At 36.3% G+C, this 16,381-nt stretch overlaps 1 protein-coding gene across 1 annotated transcript in view; it reads right to left on the bottom strand.

Annotated features, from left to right (window-relative positions):
• The window catches only part of MPP7 (membrane palmitoylated protein 7), a 260,043-nt gene that overhangs the window by 186,494 nt on the left and 57,168 nt on the right, over positions 1 to 16,381 (bottom strand). Inside the window, exon 2 of the mRNA XM_010381407.2 lies at positions 8,041 to 8,207. Within this exon, the coding sequence (XP_010379709.1) occupies positions 8,041 to 8,077 (37 nt within the window). The 5' untranslated portion in view covers positions 8,078 to 8,207. The remainder of the gene's footprint in view (positions 1 to 8,040; positions 8,208 to 16,381) is intronic.

The raw sequence follows: 16,381 nt of genomic DNA, 5'->3' as shown, positions 1-16,381 counted from the left end.
ATCCCAGCACTTTGGGAAGCTGAGGCAGGCAGATCACTTGAGGTCAGAAGTTCAAGACCATCCTGGCCAACATGGTGAAACCCCATCTCTACAAAAAAAATACAAAAAGTTAGCTGGCATGATGGTGCATGCCTGTAGTCCCAGCTACTCCAGAGGCTGAGGCGGGAGAATTGCTTGAACCCGGGAGGTGGAGGTTGCAGCGAGCCAAGATTGCGCCTCTGCACTGCAGCCTGGGTGACAAAGCGAGACTCTGTCTCAAATAAATAAATAAATAAACTAAACAAAACTGATAGAACTACAAGATAAATCCATAATCACTGAGGGAGATTTTTAAAACTACTTATCTTGGTAACTGAAGGAATAAGCAACAACAACAAAACATCAAGTAGAATACAGAATACTTGAATGACTTAATTAATAAGCTTGACCTAATAGACACGTGGAAAACTACACTCAATAATTACAGAATACACCTACTGTTAAACACATTCAGAATACTTATTGAAATTAACCATATGCCTAGTCGTAAGTCTAAACAAATTTCAAAGGACTAAAATGGTGCAAATTCAGCTTTCTGACCACAAAGCAATTAAGTTAAAAAATCAGTAACCAAAAAAAAAACTGAAAAAAACTCTTACGCAAATTTTTTATCCTAAATAATCAATTACAAAAATTCTAAAGCAAAGGAAACACTTAATAAAATTAGAAAATATTTTTAAATTATACCACAAATAAAGCCAATAAAACATAGTGAGAAATAGTCTTAAATGTGAACATTAGGAAAAGGGAAAGATTAAATATTCATAAACAAAATATTTCTAGAAATTAGAAAAAGAACAGTAAAAACTAATGAAATAAAAACAAATGTACAATACAGAAAATAAAGCCATAAGTTTTACATCGAAAAAGACTAATAGAATTGACAAAACTCTCACAAAATTAAGAGGGGAGAGGAAGAGAGTGCCAAAATTACCAATATCAGGACCAAAAAAAAAAGCATCAATATAGAAACTACAGGTATGAAGTAATAATAATATGAATAATTTTTTCCAAAAAATGTGAAAATTCTGATAAAAGAAACAGTCTTAGAAAACTGTAATTCACCAAAATTGACTCAAGAAGAAACAGAAAGCCAGAATATTCTTTTAACCTTTAAAATAAATGAATTAGTTACCAAAAATCTTATCAAAAAGAAAATTTCCAGGTACAGGTGACCTAAGTTAATTTCAATCTTTCACAAACTCTTCCACAGAAGGGGAAAGGCTCCTCCCAATACACTACATGAGACCAGCATGACTTTGTGAAATTTGGTAAAGAATGAAAAAGTGAAATTAAAACTGAACTCACTCATCAACACAGATCTCAAAATTATAAACAAAATACAAGCAAACCAAATCCAGAAATATATAAAAAGGATAGTAAATTATGACCAAATTGAGTTTATCCCTAGAATGCAAGTTGGTTTAACATTCAAAAATCAATGTAAGGCCAGGCACAATAGCTCACACCTGTAATCCCAGCACTTTGGGAGGCCAGTGGTGGAATGATTACTTGAGCCCAGAAGTTTGAGACCAGCCTGGGCAACACAGGAAGACCTTGTCTCTACAAAAAAAAAAAAAATTAGCCAGGCATGCTGGCATGCGCCTATTATCCCAGCTACTTGAGATACTGAGGGAGGAGGATCCTAGGAGTTTGAGGCTGCAATGAGCTACAATTGCACCACTGCACTTCAGCCTGGGTGGAAGAGTGAGACCCTGTCTCTTAAAACACACACATGCGTGCACACACACACAAAAAATTGATTGGTAATGTAAGATGGATTGGATTGCTTTTCTCTTCTCTTAAAGAAAATAGTACACATGAAGAGGCAAGCAAAGAGTAGACAGCCAAAAATATAGAAGAAAAAGCTTTATGGAGGTGTGTCAGGGAGTTAATTTTTTAAAAATTATACTTTTCTCCTGGATTCTATAAGACTTGTTATATGTAGCCACTTTTGAAAATTTACAATGTGTTTTCATTTTTTTTCATTCTAAATAAATATTCACTTTCAAACTAAAAACTGCTTATGGTGCAATTCCATTTATAAAGTTCAACTAGCAAAATTAAACCATATTGCCTATGAATGCTTATACAAATCATAAACTCTGTCTTATGTGGAGTGTGAGGTAGGAGTCATTAAGGGGGTTGAGAAGACTGTGGCTGAGAAGAGATACACAGGCTGCCTTCAAGGTGTTGGAATTTTTGACCTAGGTGGATGTTAGTCACGTGGATATGACCAGGTCACATGGATGCTGGCTTATAACCACTTTTAAAACGCTACTTATAAAGGTTTTTTATGTGCATTTCTGTACCTATATTATATTTCACATTATATGATGCTTGTATAAATCATAATGAAATTATAAAACTGAAACTAATATAGGTATTATGCAGGAAAGGACTGATTCCATAAGATTAAAAACTATAAAGATACTATGGCACTATCCCGGGAATAAAAATAAAATCAACTCTCTAGCTAATAAAAGTTGTTCCCATGGGTTAACAATTCTGATACTGCTATACTGGTACACATACGCTGGGACTGAACAATTAAGTAAATCTATGGTGGATGGCAGTAGCAGGTTTTCCACTGTTGGAGGGGGAAGAGGCCACAATGATCTATTTGCTAATGATTAGAGTTGAAAACATCAATGAGAACTCATATTTAGTTTAGTATAGTTACAGATGATTACACATAGAAATGTTCATATATGCTTATATGTGTTTACGCATGGGTTAACTCACACACATACATTTCTTGGCTCGTCAGCTGAAAGAGCCTTAAAGAAACAATGCTCCAGCTGGACGCAGTGGCTCACGCCTGTAATCCCAACACTTTGGGAGGCTGAGGCAGGCGGATCACAAGGTCAGGAGATTGAGACCATCCTGACTAACACGGTGAAACCCCGTTTCTACTAAAAAAAAATACAAAAAATTAGCCAGGCGTGGTGACGGGCACGTGTAGTCCCAGCTACTTGGGAGGCTAAGGCAGGAGAATGGCATGAACTTGGGAGACGGAGCTTGCAATAAGCCGAGATAGCGCCACTGCACTCCAGCCTGGGTGACAGAGCAAGACTCCGTCTCAAAAAAAAAAAGAAACAACACTCCAAGGCTGAGTGCGGTGCCTCATGCCTGTAATCCCAGCACTTTGGGAGGCTGAGGCAGGAGCATCACTTGAGCTCAGGAGTTTGAGACCAGCCTAGGCAACACAGGGTAACCCCATCTCTACCAAGAAGAAAAGAATTGAAAAGAGAAAAGAAAGGAAAGGAGAGGCAGAGGGAGAGGGAAAGAAGAGAGAAGACAGAGGAGAGAGGAGAGAGAAGGGAGGAAGAAGGAGGGATGAGAGAGGAGGGAGGAGGGATGAGAGAAGAGGGAGGAGAGAAAAGAAATGAAACGAAACCAAAGGAAAAAGAAACAACACTCCAGTAGCGATGAGCAAACTTATTGCCCAAATCTTGGTTTCTAAGCCCATTCCCAACAAAAGGAACGAGAGCTCCTTAGAGAAATATCTACTTCTAGGACTGAGGCAGGAAATATACAAGATGAGCCAAGAATATTTGTAGTATCAAAAGTAAGGAAGTGATAAAAACAAATGAGCGCACGTTGATGGGGGTTATCAAAGAAGCCACCTCAAAGAGCTCCCAAGGGCCAAAGCTGGAACAATTTGAGCAACAAAATAAAGTAGTTATGGCTTATAACCCAAATTACAAAATAACTATCCATGACTCCAAATTTATCTGAATGATTGAATAAATTAATAAATGGGAGAGAAAAGACAAAGAATTCCAAATAATCTAGATAGCCCCTTTACACTAAAGGAGGAGAAACGGCACACACTACTCTAAGTGTGGGCTGCACAGAGAGACTTTTTCCAAAGATTACAGTATGGAAAGGATGAAAAAAAGAGTAATCTTACAGTGGAGAAACCTGACAAACAGTACATTAGGCAGGTCACCAACATTAATGTCAACAGTTATAAATCGAGTTGATAGAATGTACCCTCACTGTGATATGACGACAATGGCCCTTCACCGCTGTGACCTTACCCCACAAACACATAACCCCAATCTTTTCACAAGAAAAATATCAGACAAATTCCAGGAAAGGGGAATCCTCACATTATACGTGACCGGAACTCCTCAAAACTCTCAAGGTCGTCAAAATCAAGGACCGTCTTTTGGGTTTTGTTGTTTTTTGTTTTGTTTTGTTGTTTTGCTTTTTTTCGAGACAGGGTCTCACTCCATCCAGGCTGAAGTGCAGTGGTGCGATCACTGCTCACTGCAGCCTGGACCTCCCAGGCTCAGGTGATCCTCCCACCCCAGCCTTCCAGGCAGCTGGAACTACAGGCACATGCCACCATGGCCCAGCTAATTTTCTGTATTTTTAGTAGAGATGTGGTTTCACCAGGTTGCCCAGACTGGTCTCAAACTTCCGGGCTCAAGAGATCTACCTGCCTCAGCCTCCCAAAGTGCTGGGATTAAGGTGTCAGCCACTGTGCCTGATTTCTAAAGTCTTAGAAACCATTATGGCCAAGAGAAGTTTAATGAGAGTTGACAACTAAATGTAATATGGTATTACAAATGAGATCCTGGAACAAAAAAAAAAAAAAAAAAATGACATTAACGGAAAATGAAGGAAATCTGAATAAAGTATAGATTTTAGTTAATAATCACGTATCAATATCGTTTCTCCAATTAAAATGAATTTACCATACTAATGTAAGATGCTAATAACAGGGAAACTAAGGCAAGGCATATTGAAACTCTCTGTACTGTCTTCATAGTTTTTCTGTAATTCTAAAATTGCTCTAAAAAATAATCTATTAAACAAAATTTTAATATAATCAACAGATCATTATAGCCAAGGAAGAGAACACAGAACATACATGTAATGCTGAATTATGATAGAGGGGATATTTAAAATATACATGGAAAGAACAGACTATTGAATAAGTGATCTGGGGATTACTTGGTGGGCCACATGATAAAATAAAATCAGGTGAGACTAGACTCTACTGCCACACTCCACATACAGATTGCAGTTGGATTACAATTTCAAATGTGTAAAAACAAATCTTTAAAATAACTACTAAAAATCTTAGAGAATATCTTCATAATCCTGGCATAGGAAAGTCCTTCTTAAGCAGAAGAAAAGTAGCACGCAAATCAATACAGAAAAGATTGATTTGACTACAAAAAAGTTTTCAACTATTATAGAAGAAATGTTATTATTTAAGGAATAAAAAGGACAAATGATTGACCAGAAGAAATGGTGTTCAACCTATAATGGCTCAAAGGATTAATATACAAAATACAAATACATTCTGCAAGTAAATTAGAAAATGATAAACCAGTACAAACAATGAGGAAGAGATATGAATAGATGAGTCATAGAGGAATGGCAATGAAACAAATGAAAATACGCTAGCTATCAGTAGTAATGCACATTTCACACTTAAGATTTCATGTTTTTCCCAACAGATTGGTAAAACTTATAAAGATGGACAATATTTAATACTGCCAAGAATGTAGGGGAAAGGATCTTTAATACACTGACTGTAGATTATTTGGTGGTTTAACCACTCCGGAGGACAATTTGACATCATTAAATGTGTACATCTTCCCTTCCAAAAAATTTACAAAAGGAGCAAAACTAGGCTTTCGTTAACAGCAATATGGTTCACTAAATAGCGATACGATGGAAAAGTATGCATTAGTTTAAAAGAATGAGATAAATATATAGATGTATAGAGAGATTATAAACATGTGTAAACACACAAACACTTTTCTATATTTAACATGGAAATATCTCTCCAAGAATATAATTTGGTATAGAAAAAAGTTGAATAATAAATAGGGCATAACAAAATCTGTGATTAAAAAGAAAAGGAAAAGAGACTCAAAAACCATGTATTTATGACATATATATGCAAGTACTGAATGAACAGGAAACCTTACAGGCTACTTATCAAATGGAGGAAAAAAAAATGAGATCGGGGGAAAGTGGCATGTTTTTATGTATTACTTGTATAATAAGATTTTTTTTTCTTAGTGAAATAAGCAAGAAGGGAAAGAAGAAGTGGTAAAAGTTTTACACGAAATGTATTTTCCCAAATGAGCAATCCATGTATCTAGGCTGCTGTTAGTCGGGTGCCTTGCTCCTGTGGCACGAGGGTCTGAGTCTAACTCTGTTCCCCTGGAAACCTGATAATGGGATGACATCAGCGATACTGCTAAGCAACGCTGCTTAGGGGGAAAATGACCCCTGACTGGCCAGTTGCAAACATCTGATGCATACGCCGTACTTTGCGGCTTCTGTAAATGCAGAGACTCTTGTCTTCTGTGCTTCGCTCAAACCTTGTGGGGAGATAAGGTCGAAAAACATCATAAAGCAAGGTGTCATTCAGATTGGCACTTTAGATTTGCACTAAGTGAGCTGGCTATGTGTGGAAAAGCCCTTTTTAAATTCTTGATAGCGTATGCTATTTTTCATGACTGACACCTAAACTGCCTTATAAACTATAAATACTCCATTTTAATCCTCCTTCAAGTAATATGTAAGCAACAATATTTTGCATTCAATTAAACTAAGGCATTTGGGGTGAACAGCAAGGTTTAAAACATACTCATTACACAACTGTAGTAAATTTATGGTTCACATAAATTTTATCCATAATTTCCCAAAGCACTATGGAAAGTTAAATCATTCATTTTTATAAAGTAGAACACAATGCGGGACTATATAAAACCTAAAAAGAAGAAAAAAATCTCCAAAGGGTCTGACTCCCAAGTTAAGGTCTTGAGAAAGAAAAGCTTTACGTAATTTAACAATCAAACTTCTTGCTGACAAAAGTGAATCCTCAGTGTAAAAAATGGAAAAAAAAAATCATTCTTGATAGATAAAGATGAGACAAAACAAAACAAAACAAAAAAAAGACGGGACAAAACTTGCCAACACATAACTACGGATATGCCCGAAATGGCAAAGAATTACATTTGCAAATAGTGCAAATGAAAATGCCAGTGTATAGCGTAATACAAGATAAAACTGAATTTGTGTTTTGGCGTTCTTGAGATTATAGCACCAGTCGTTGTAATTTTCCAGCCTGAGACAGTCATCTCGGCTGGTTAGAGAGCTATATCAACCAAATTCAGGATGGCCCCATATAAAAGAGAACATTCCTTTTCGTTATACTGTGTTATCACTTCTTTTAAGGGGCTTTAAAAATGCATGACATAGGCCCCCAACCCCATTTACATTTTGTTTTAGTAGTTCTTAGAGGCATCCAGGATTCTACACTTTGAAAAAGTACTGATTCTGGTCCAGAATAGGACCTCAAAGAGGCATCTACCACCACACTCTTACTTCCCTGAATCAGATCAGAAGGGGAGGATTTTATGTACACATGCGTGCACTGTGAGTTTTTTTTTCCTTTCTTAGAAATACCTACTCTAGGTATCTCAGTCTTATAACTGATAATAACATGAAATGTTTGTTAGTTTTAACTGAATCCCTTAATGATATATATCAATTTCAGGATAGTTTTACCTCTGGTGACAGACAGAAAACAGAGAATTGGGGTAAGGATAATGATTTGTTTCTTAAAGAAAAAAAGAGAAAAATCGGAATCAAGTGTGGCAAACAGTTCCTACCTGTTATACAACTGAGTGAAGGATAATATGGGTATCACAGTATTTGCCATACTTTTCTGTAAGTTTCAAATGCTTAATTTTCTAAATTAAATGCACAGAATTATTCTAAAACCAAGACAGTACGACAGCATCAGCACATGCCATCACCACCTGGAGAAAGAGGCAATGAGTCCATGTCCTCCAATAACTTTTACCTAGGAGGCCATCCCTGAGTTGATCTCACGCCCCTAGTGTTGGTGACAGAAAAACAAGTATGATCTGCCTGAATGCTTAAAGCAATGTTGTATTTCACTGTGAACAAGATTTAAGCAAAGATGCAATAAGAACTGCCCCTCTTGGGGTCACATACCGGTGTCACTCCCAGATCCTGTTGACAAAGCTGGCATGATGCAAGGTGTAGGAACAGGTCAGCCGACGGCTCTCCAGACACCCTGCCCTCAGACAGCCACAGGGAATTCCAATTCAACAGCCTGCAGCCACGTTGTCTACCAAGATCTGTATATTTTGTAAGCGTTTCTAGAAAGGAAAGAAACATTTATCTTTTTTAAAAAGGGACCATCACCGAATCACAACATTTTGTAACTAATTCAAAATTTTCATCCCAATCACTATTGGAGACATCACAACTCTTCAGAATTTTTTCTACAGCCCACATGCAAACACGAACTGTGAGAGTTTCTGGTCTTGATGAGCAACTTCTGATTGAAAGCGTGAATATTCTCAATGTGTGTGTTGAGGCTTCCTGAATTCAAGATTTTTACATTTGGGTTGTGGAACGCTGACGGGATACATGGATAATTTTAAGAAGCTTCTGTAAGTCAATGCCATTCTCAACTTCATTCCCTGTGTTACCGTAATTCTCAGCTATATTTCTAAACGTAGAACAGAGACTATATAAATTGTCAGAAACGTATAATTATTTTTTTTTTTTTTTGATACGGAATCTTACTCTGTCACCCAGGCCAGAGTACAGTGGTGTGATCTCGGCTCACTGCAACCTCTGCCTCCTGAGTTCAAGCAATTCTCCCGCCCCAGCCTCCTGAGGAGCTGGGATTACAGACGCCTGCCGCCAAGCCTGGTTAATTTTATTTTTTTATTTTTATTTTTATTTTTTTAATAGAGACAGGAGTTTCACCATGTTGAGCAGGCTGGTCTTGAACTCCTGACCTCAAGTCATCCGCCTGCCTCGGCCTCTCAAAGTGCTGGGATTACAGGTGTGAGTCACCGCACCCAGCCTAATTGTATTTTTTTAAATAGCTCATCCTAATATGACAAATACGTGGTTCTCTAACTGAAGTCTGCAACTAACCTTGAAGGAATATTTACTAGAATGGAAGCAAGATGTTATTATAGATTTACAGAAATGTTAGTAATCCAAAGTAAATCTAACAATCCAAGCTAGCATACACAAGTAAATTCTTTTAGTAAAAACTAACCTTTGTTGTTTCTGGAAAAATATTAACTTTTTTCAGTAACTATCTTAACTAGTGTTTATCCTCAGATAAGCGGTAAAGGCAGTATAGCATATTAGTTAAGAACAAGGGATCTGGAGTTTGACCTAATCTTTAATGCTGCTAGTTCTGTGATCTTCAGCAAGGTATTTCATCTTCTTAAGCCTTAACTTCCTTATACACAAACAGAGACATGAGTAAATTAGAACTATTCGGTAATTAAATATACTCATGTAATGCAGTGTCTGACACATGGTAAATAAACAAGAAACACTGGTTGTTAGGGTTTTTTTAATTCAGGTAATGAGATTATAAAATGAAAACATAAAAGAAAGTAGCAAGATTAAAATTTACATTGGCCTAACACCTAGAGGGAGGCCATCTGGTTTAAATTTGGATTACCCCTGGCTAATAATGGAAAAAGTACTCCATTTACATTTTTGTAGAAATCAGAAGAACCACACAATGTGTTTTCAGTTCATTTTTAACGTACTTTCCTCAATTCTCTATAAAGCAAATTCAGTAATTTAGAAGCATATTTTTAACATATATTAACAACAACAAGAAAACATTGGAAACACTGGCAAAACTGGTTCACATCAATTCTTAAAGCCTTTAAAGTTGCTGATTCAAATTGCAGAATAAAGAGAAATGAACTTGCCAAATTTTACTTTAAAAAATCCAAACTGTAAGATTCTATTGAAGCCTTCTAAATTTGTTTTTTAATTGTTAAAGTGAAAATTAGTATTAAAAACTTCACCATCAAAGGGATTATTTTAGATCAGACTATCTGCTGCAATACCTTGAATTTTGCTTTATGTTATTGCAAAGGGTGACATAGTTAAAACATGCATACACATCAATACAGAAAAGAGTGCTAATTTATAATATAAGAATTGTTATTTGAAATACCAAATGAAAATATAGCTAAGTTAAAAATTAAACATGTGAGGCAAGATTTCACTAATGCACATGTATGGAGCTGTTTTTCTAATAATTTTGGAAGCAACTTTGCTTTGCCTTCACAAATTATTCTAAAAGTCAGGACGAAGATTCAACTACAGGAAAATGTTCCTTGTATAAAGCAAGGCTAGAAATGAAGTAATTCAAAGTCAAAAAAAAAGACTGTATAATTTAAAGAACACAGTCAATTAGTAGACTTTTGTTTTGCTAATAGAAAAAAACGAAAATCAATTAAAATTTCTAAAATGTCTGCAGACACATTTGTACCATTAGGCCAATACATAGGTATGTATGTATGTGAGTAGGTATTTATTATATGTGTGTGTATATATATGGAATTTAAGGTCTTTATGTCATGAGAAAAGCCTAAATTCATATGGTACAGATTGCACATATGCTATACCATCTATACCATGCAACCTATCACTTTCTTCACAGCTTAAAGAACTTACAATGTTTCACGTTTATAAACCATACACACCATATAAGACAACATATGCTTATATCAATTAGAATTTCATATAATTTGAAACACTCATATTCCATTAATACTGAAGACCTTACATTCCACATCAAAACATCCTTTTGAGCTGGTGTTGCTGCCGTTCATCTATGCCACATACGAAAAGCCCTCGCATTTCTTGTTTTTTATTTCATAATGAACACTCAAGGTTAAATTTTTCCAAAGCTGTGTTATTTACTACAAAGCAATTATCTTTTAAGTATATATACTACAAAGTAATCACCTCCTCAGACCATATACGAGTACCTGAATTCTAAAACTGGTTTGACAGAATCCTAACCAGTAATACTTTGTATTTTGTGGAATGAAGCAAAGTTGCTAGGTTTAACTTTCAAACTGAGTTAAATTTTTGTAGTAATGATGTTATTTTCTTTGGCGAAATTCATTGAAAATGCTTTGGAATTTGTCGGAATGCAGCCATAATTATTACTGACTGTTGTATGGAATCGATTTACTACAACACAAAAATACCAGCTGTTACAGTATGTCCTGAGAGGGATTACCGAATATTCTTAAATTGAAGTTCAATCCATCTTTCCATAAAAAAGAGAAAGACCCAAAAGCCAGGAACATAACAGCAGTATCAAGTGCACCTGAAGCATTTACAATGCCCAATAGAATGATTACAACCCTCCTTTAAAAGGGCTTATTTTTGAAATTTCATTATTCCAGTTGTACCTTGCTTCTATATATCACACTGTATCAGGTTCCTCTGGCATTGATCATGTGGAAACAGTGAACTATGTGAAGGTCTATGAGCTTACAACCTTCCATTACTACCCGCCCTGGGTAACTCTTAATGCTCCCATGGCACTCATGACATCTAGTGGTCAACCACCGAAGTGCAAGTGTTTAAAACTTTTTTTCAGCAAATAACTTAATTCCATCGTCTGCAACATTTTTTATTAATGTGAACATATACACACACACACAGTTAATATATATGAACAAGAAATCAAGTAATTTTCAAATACATTTCCTCTATATTTGGGTAAGTGTTCAAGAATATGAAAACTTGTAATTAACTGTCATCATAAACTAGTTTAATAATTATGTTCCCAATCTATCATTTCAGAAGAATAAGTGTGCTCAGAAATCCAACTGTAGATTATTTCACCAGATACACATACTCGAAAGTTACATTTTCAAAACCTAATAGAGCAATAAAATAACATAAACAAATAAATAATCTATCACATATTTTTTAAAAATAAATCTATCACAGATTTTTGTAGAAGCTCAATCTGAAAGAGTCATTAGTTCTATTAGCCACTGCAAGAAGCAGACTTATATCTGTTAACATTATTTGGACCCTCTTAAATTATAACTCTAAGAATAAAAGGAGGCAACATATACTAAGTGGCAGACATCTGCTTATATAAAATGGTACTTGTACCTTTTATACCAGTCATTCTCAAAGTGTGGTCCACAGACCCCTAGTGGACCCTTTCAGAGGGGTCCATGAGGTCAAACTATTTTCATAAAATTGCTGAAGAAAGTACTGAGATGTTATTTGTCTTTTGCACTGTACCAGCATTTGCACCAATGGTGAAAAGCAATGGTCACGGTTGGTAAAACCACTGGCACCTGAGCATGAGTCAAGATAATGGCACCAAATTGAAACTATTCAACATTGTATTCTTTGTTGCCAAGGATGCTCATTCAGAGGAGGAGGAGGAAGAGGAAGAAAAACAGGAAGAGGAGGAGGGGAGAGGGAAGGTTCACTATAGAATATCCTTAAGGAAGCAGTAAAAATTAATATTAATTGACTCTTGAGTACTCTTCTTTTTAACATCCTGTGTGAATAATGGGAAGCACACATAAAGTAACTGCTGCTATAAACAAAGGAAACACTGTCTCAAAAAAACACTTGTGCAATGATTTGAGTTGTGAACTATACTGGCTGCTCTGATCATGGAACTTTTTTTTTTTTTTTAACTTAAAAGAACAACTGAAGACAAACTACGGTTATTCAAGCTTCGGTATTTGACAAACATTTTCTTGAAGATAAATAGAGTCCATACTTTCAAGGGAAACCAAAAACAATATGTGTTGCTAATGATAAAAATGAGCTTCCAAGCAAAAATCAGAATTTTATAAAACTTGCATCCACTAGAGGCTCATTTTGCATGGTGCTATGTAAACTGAAACACACGCATGGTGGAACCAAGTCCCCACTTTGCACTGGTTCTGTCAGCTTCCCAATGCCCAAAGGCTTTGCTGAGAAGACCCATGGTGACATTAACAAACGTGATGTTTTTGGCATTTTGTATCAACACTGGGAAGATCTGCATGATTCGGTGAACCAATATTTTCCCATTTTCTACTAACACATTAGAAAATTATGCATGAACAACATCCATTCAAAGCTCAAGATTGATCAATGGATTTAAAGTTCCAATACAATAACTTTATTTCTATATTTTCAGATTTTACACTGAAACTTATCTTTAAGAAACTGCCATCTATCTTTGGTGTAACAGCAAAGAATATCCGCAGTTAACTGAATAGGCTATTAAAATACTCCTCCCTTTTCCAACTACAGATCTGTGTAAGTTCAGTTTTTCTTCATATCCTTCAACCAGAACACACAGCAACAAAATGAAAGTAGACACAGATACGAAAATATAACAGTCTCCTGTTGAGCCAGGAATTAAAGACATTTGCAATTCACTCATGCTTTTGTTTCGAGGGTAAAATTATTTTTCATAAAAATGTTATTTGTGTTAATATGAAGCAAATTTAATATTGTTATTTTAAATGAATTAAACCAATATAACCCACATAATCAAAACTCTTTAGAGCCTTCAATAATTTTTAAGAGTATAGATCTGAGGACCAAAAATGTTGAGAATTGCTTCTCTAATGCCAAGGTTTGGCAAACATTCTCTGTCAAGGGTCAGACAGTAAACATTTTAGGCTTTGTGGTCCATATGATCTCAACCTAAACAATATGTACCTGAGTATGACTGTGTTCCCATAAAACTTGATTTCCAGAAATGAAGGAGGGCCAAGTTTGCTGACCATTATTCTATATTCTTACATCCTGTCTGCTAGTGACTTAAGGATCTAGAAGTAGCATGCTTTCTAGTAACATTTGTACTGGTCATTATTTATAAATTCAAAAAAAAGAAAGTTAAAAATATTCTATTTTGTTTTGTTGTGCAAAATCGTGAAAATTTTTAAAGATTCAGTTCTTAATCATAGACAAAACTGCATTTCAATTTTGGCTATCCCAAGTATCTCAGACTCTGTTGCTATACATAAAGAATTTTAAAACAGACTTATAACTGGCCAAGTATTAGGATGTTGTATGTAAGAAAAGATGCTTTATACAACCAAAAACAAAAATTCCTAGTTTTCAAGAAAAAAAGATTATGACGGATCAAAATGTCCCACATTTTACAAATCCAATGGGGTCCAATGATTATATTAATACAAAACCAACACATGTCCTTTCCACACATGGAAAGGGAAATGCTGAAGCAACAGAAGAGAAGAATCCCACTAAAAGAATCCTATAAACCTTTAAAGACTTCAGAAAGGAAACAAGAGAACATGCTGCTTTATAATCTCCAGGTGAAGAGACCCAGGCTTTAAGGCTGCTAGGAAAGTCTGCGGGAACCCTGGTCCAATTGCCAGGAAGGAACATTAACCACGAGACCCTTAGGGCCTCATCTAGTGAGGGCTCTTGGGAAGGCACACAACTGCCCCTTCTCTGGAAGCGCAGGTGTAATGAATGAACTAGCACTCGCAGGCAATTACCTCATTCCAGACTACCCGAACCATCTACAACAGTGAGTGCACCACGACCCCATTCTCCTTTTTTACTCTCCTTAAGCAAAAATGGCAGCATTTACAGTGTTGGCACATCCTCCAGACCTCTCCTCTGGGGCACTCCTCTGATGATGACTGTCCTTTCATTGCATTTATATTCTACCACTTACTGCTAAAAAGTCTTGGCTAAATCTTCAAGACTACGCCACTGACCATCAATGACCCACTATTTTTGCTCTGTATCTCTTTCCTCTAATTGTTGGGGGCAGAGAAGAGTGATACAACTTCTTGATTACGTTTTCCTTGACTAATTCTCAATTCCAGATTCATCTCAGCATTCCACTGGCATTCCCTTCAGTCCTCTCTACCGCAGAAACCAGTTCTTCTTTGTAATTAACTTATATCAACATAATTTTACATTTTTTGTTCAATCAATGTCCCCCACTAGATTCCTTAAGAATGGAACCCATATCATCATATGTCCCTAAAAACTGAATAATGATCCGCTCTCTTTCCCTTCCAAGTCAGAGTCACCTCATCATTTTACCTATGGGGAGATAGCACAGCCTAACAACAAGAGCACAGATTTTGAAATCAGACCTAAGATCGCACCCAAGCCCTGCCTTACTGACTCTGTGATCCTGGCCAAGCTACTTAGTGAAATGAGATTAAAAGAAATAAAAGTAAAACATCTAACCCATATATAGCAGCCAATCAACAGATGGCCGCTTTTATTTTCTTTTATTTTACTTTACTTTTATTTTATTCTATTCTATTTTATTTTATTTTATTTTCAAGACAGAGTTTTGCTCTTGTTGCCCAGGCTGGAGTACAGTGGTGCAACCTCGGCTCACAGCAACCTCCACCTCCCAGGTTCAAGTGATTCTCCTGCCTCAGCCTCCTGAATAGTTGGGATTACAGATGCCCGCCACCACACCTGGATAATTTTGTATTTTTAGTAGAGATGGCGTTTTGCCCTGTTGGTCAGGCTGGTCTCGAACTCCTGACCTCAGGTGATCCATGCGCCTCAGCCTCCCATAGTGCTGGGATTACAGGCGTGAGCCACCACGCCCAACCTTACTAACACTCACAGTCTTGTTTTCATCACTCTCTATTTCATATTTCCTCTAATCTCGCAAACTTCTAGTGGTCCTACAATGAAAAGAATACATGCTTTGGTAAGACAAAAAATAGAGTTTAAAATCTGAAGGATCTTCTACCACTTACCACATACACAATTGACAAGGCATGAGACCTCAGAAAGCCACGTTAAATAACGAAAATTAATAAATAAGAATAATGTTCGTGATGGCTCCTATTGAGTATCTCACAATTTTCCAGATATTAGGTTAAAAATGCAACATGCACTGCTTCATTTAATGCTCACAATAATCCTATTATGTAAGCACTATTACCATGTCTTACAGATGAGGAAACTGAACTTTAGGCAATGTGCCCTAAGCCCACAACTTGAAGGGATTCTGATGTTGGTATGTATGAATTCAAGACCCACCCTGTGAATCACTCTACACAATGCTGCCTCTTAACGACTATTAACCTCTCTCAGTTTTCTTAGTGGTCAAATAGAAAGAATATGTATGTCTCAGTCACTTTTTCTGACTGGTTAAATGAAACAACGCATCTAAACACGAAACACAGCAGATGCTCCAATTTTAGCTCTCCCTTTCCCTCAACCTTCCCCTTAATTTTCTTGTTCTACTTGATTCCGTTTACAAATCAGAAAACTGTCTGCTTCATATCCACGTCCTCTTCTTGGCTCTTCAGTCACTAATAGAAACAGAAAGCAGAATTGATGGCTGCCAGGGGCTGCAGGGAAAGGAAAGTGGTTGTTGTTTAACAGGTATAGAGTTTTTGTTTTGTAAATGAAAAACTTCTGTTCTGAAGATCCATTGCATAACAATGTGAATATACTCAACACTACTAAACTGTACACTAAGAATTGTTAAGACAGTAAA

The sequence above is a fragment of the Rhinopithecus roxellana genome, chromosome 11 (assembly GCF_007565055.1).
Source record: "Rhinopithecus roxellana isolate Shanxi Qingling chromosome 11, ASM756505v1, whole genome shotgun sequence".
Classification (NCBI taxonomy): domain Eukaryota; kingdom Metazoa; phylum Chordata; class Mammalia; order Primates; family Cercopithecidae; genus Rhinopithecus; species Rhinopithecus roxellana.
The sequence above is the reverse complement of the archived record's forward strand: the minus strand, read 5'-3'. Positions and strand labels throughout refer to the sequence as shown.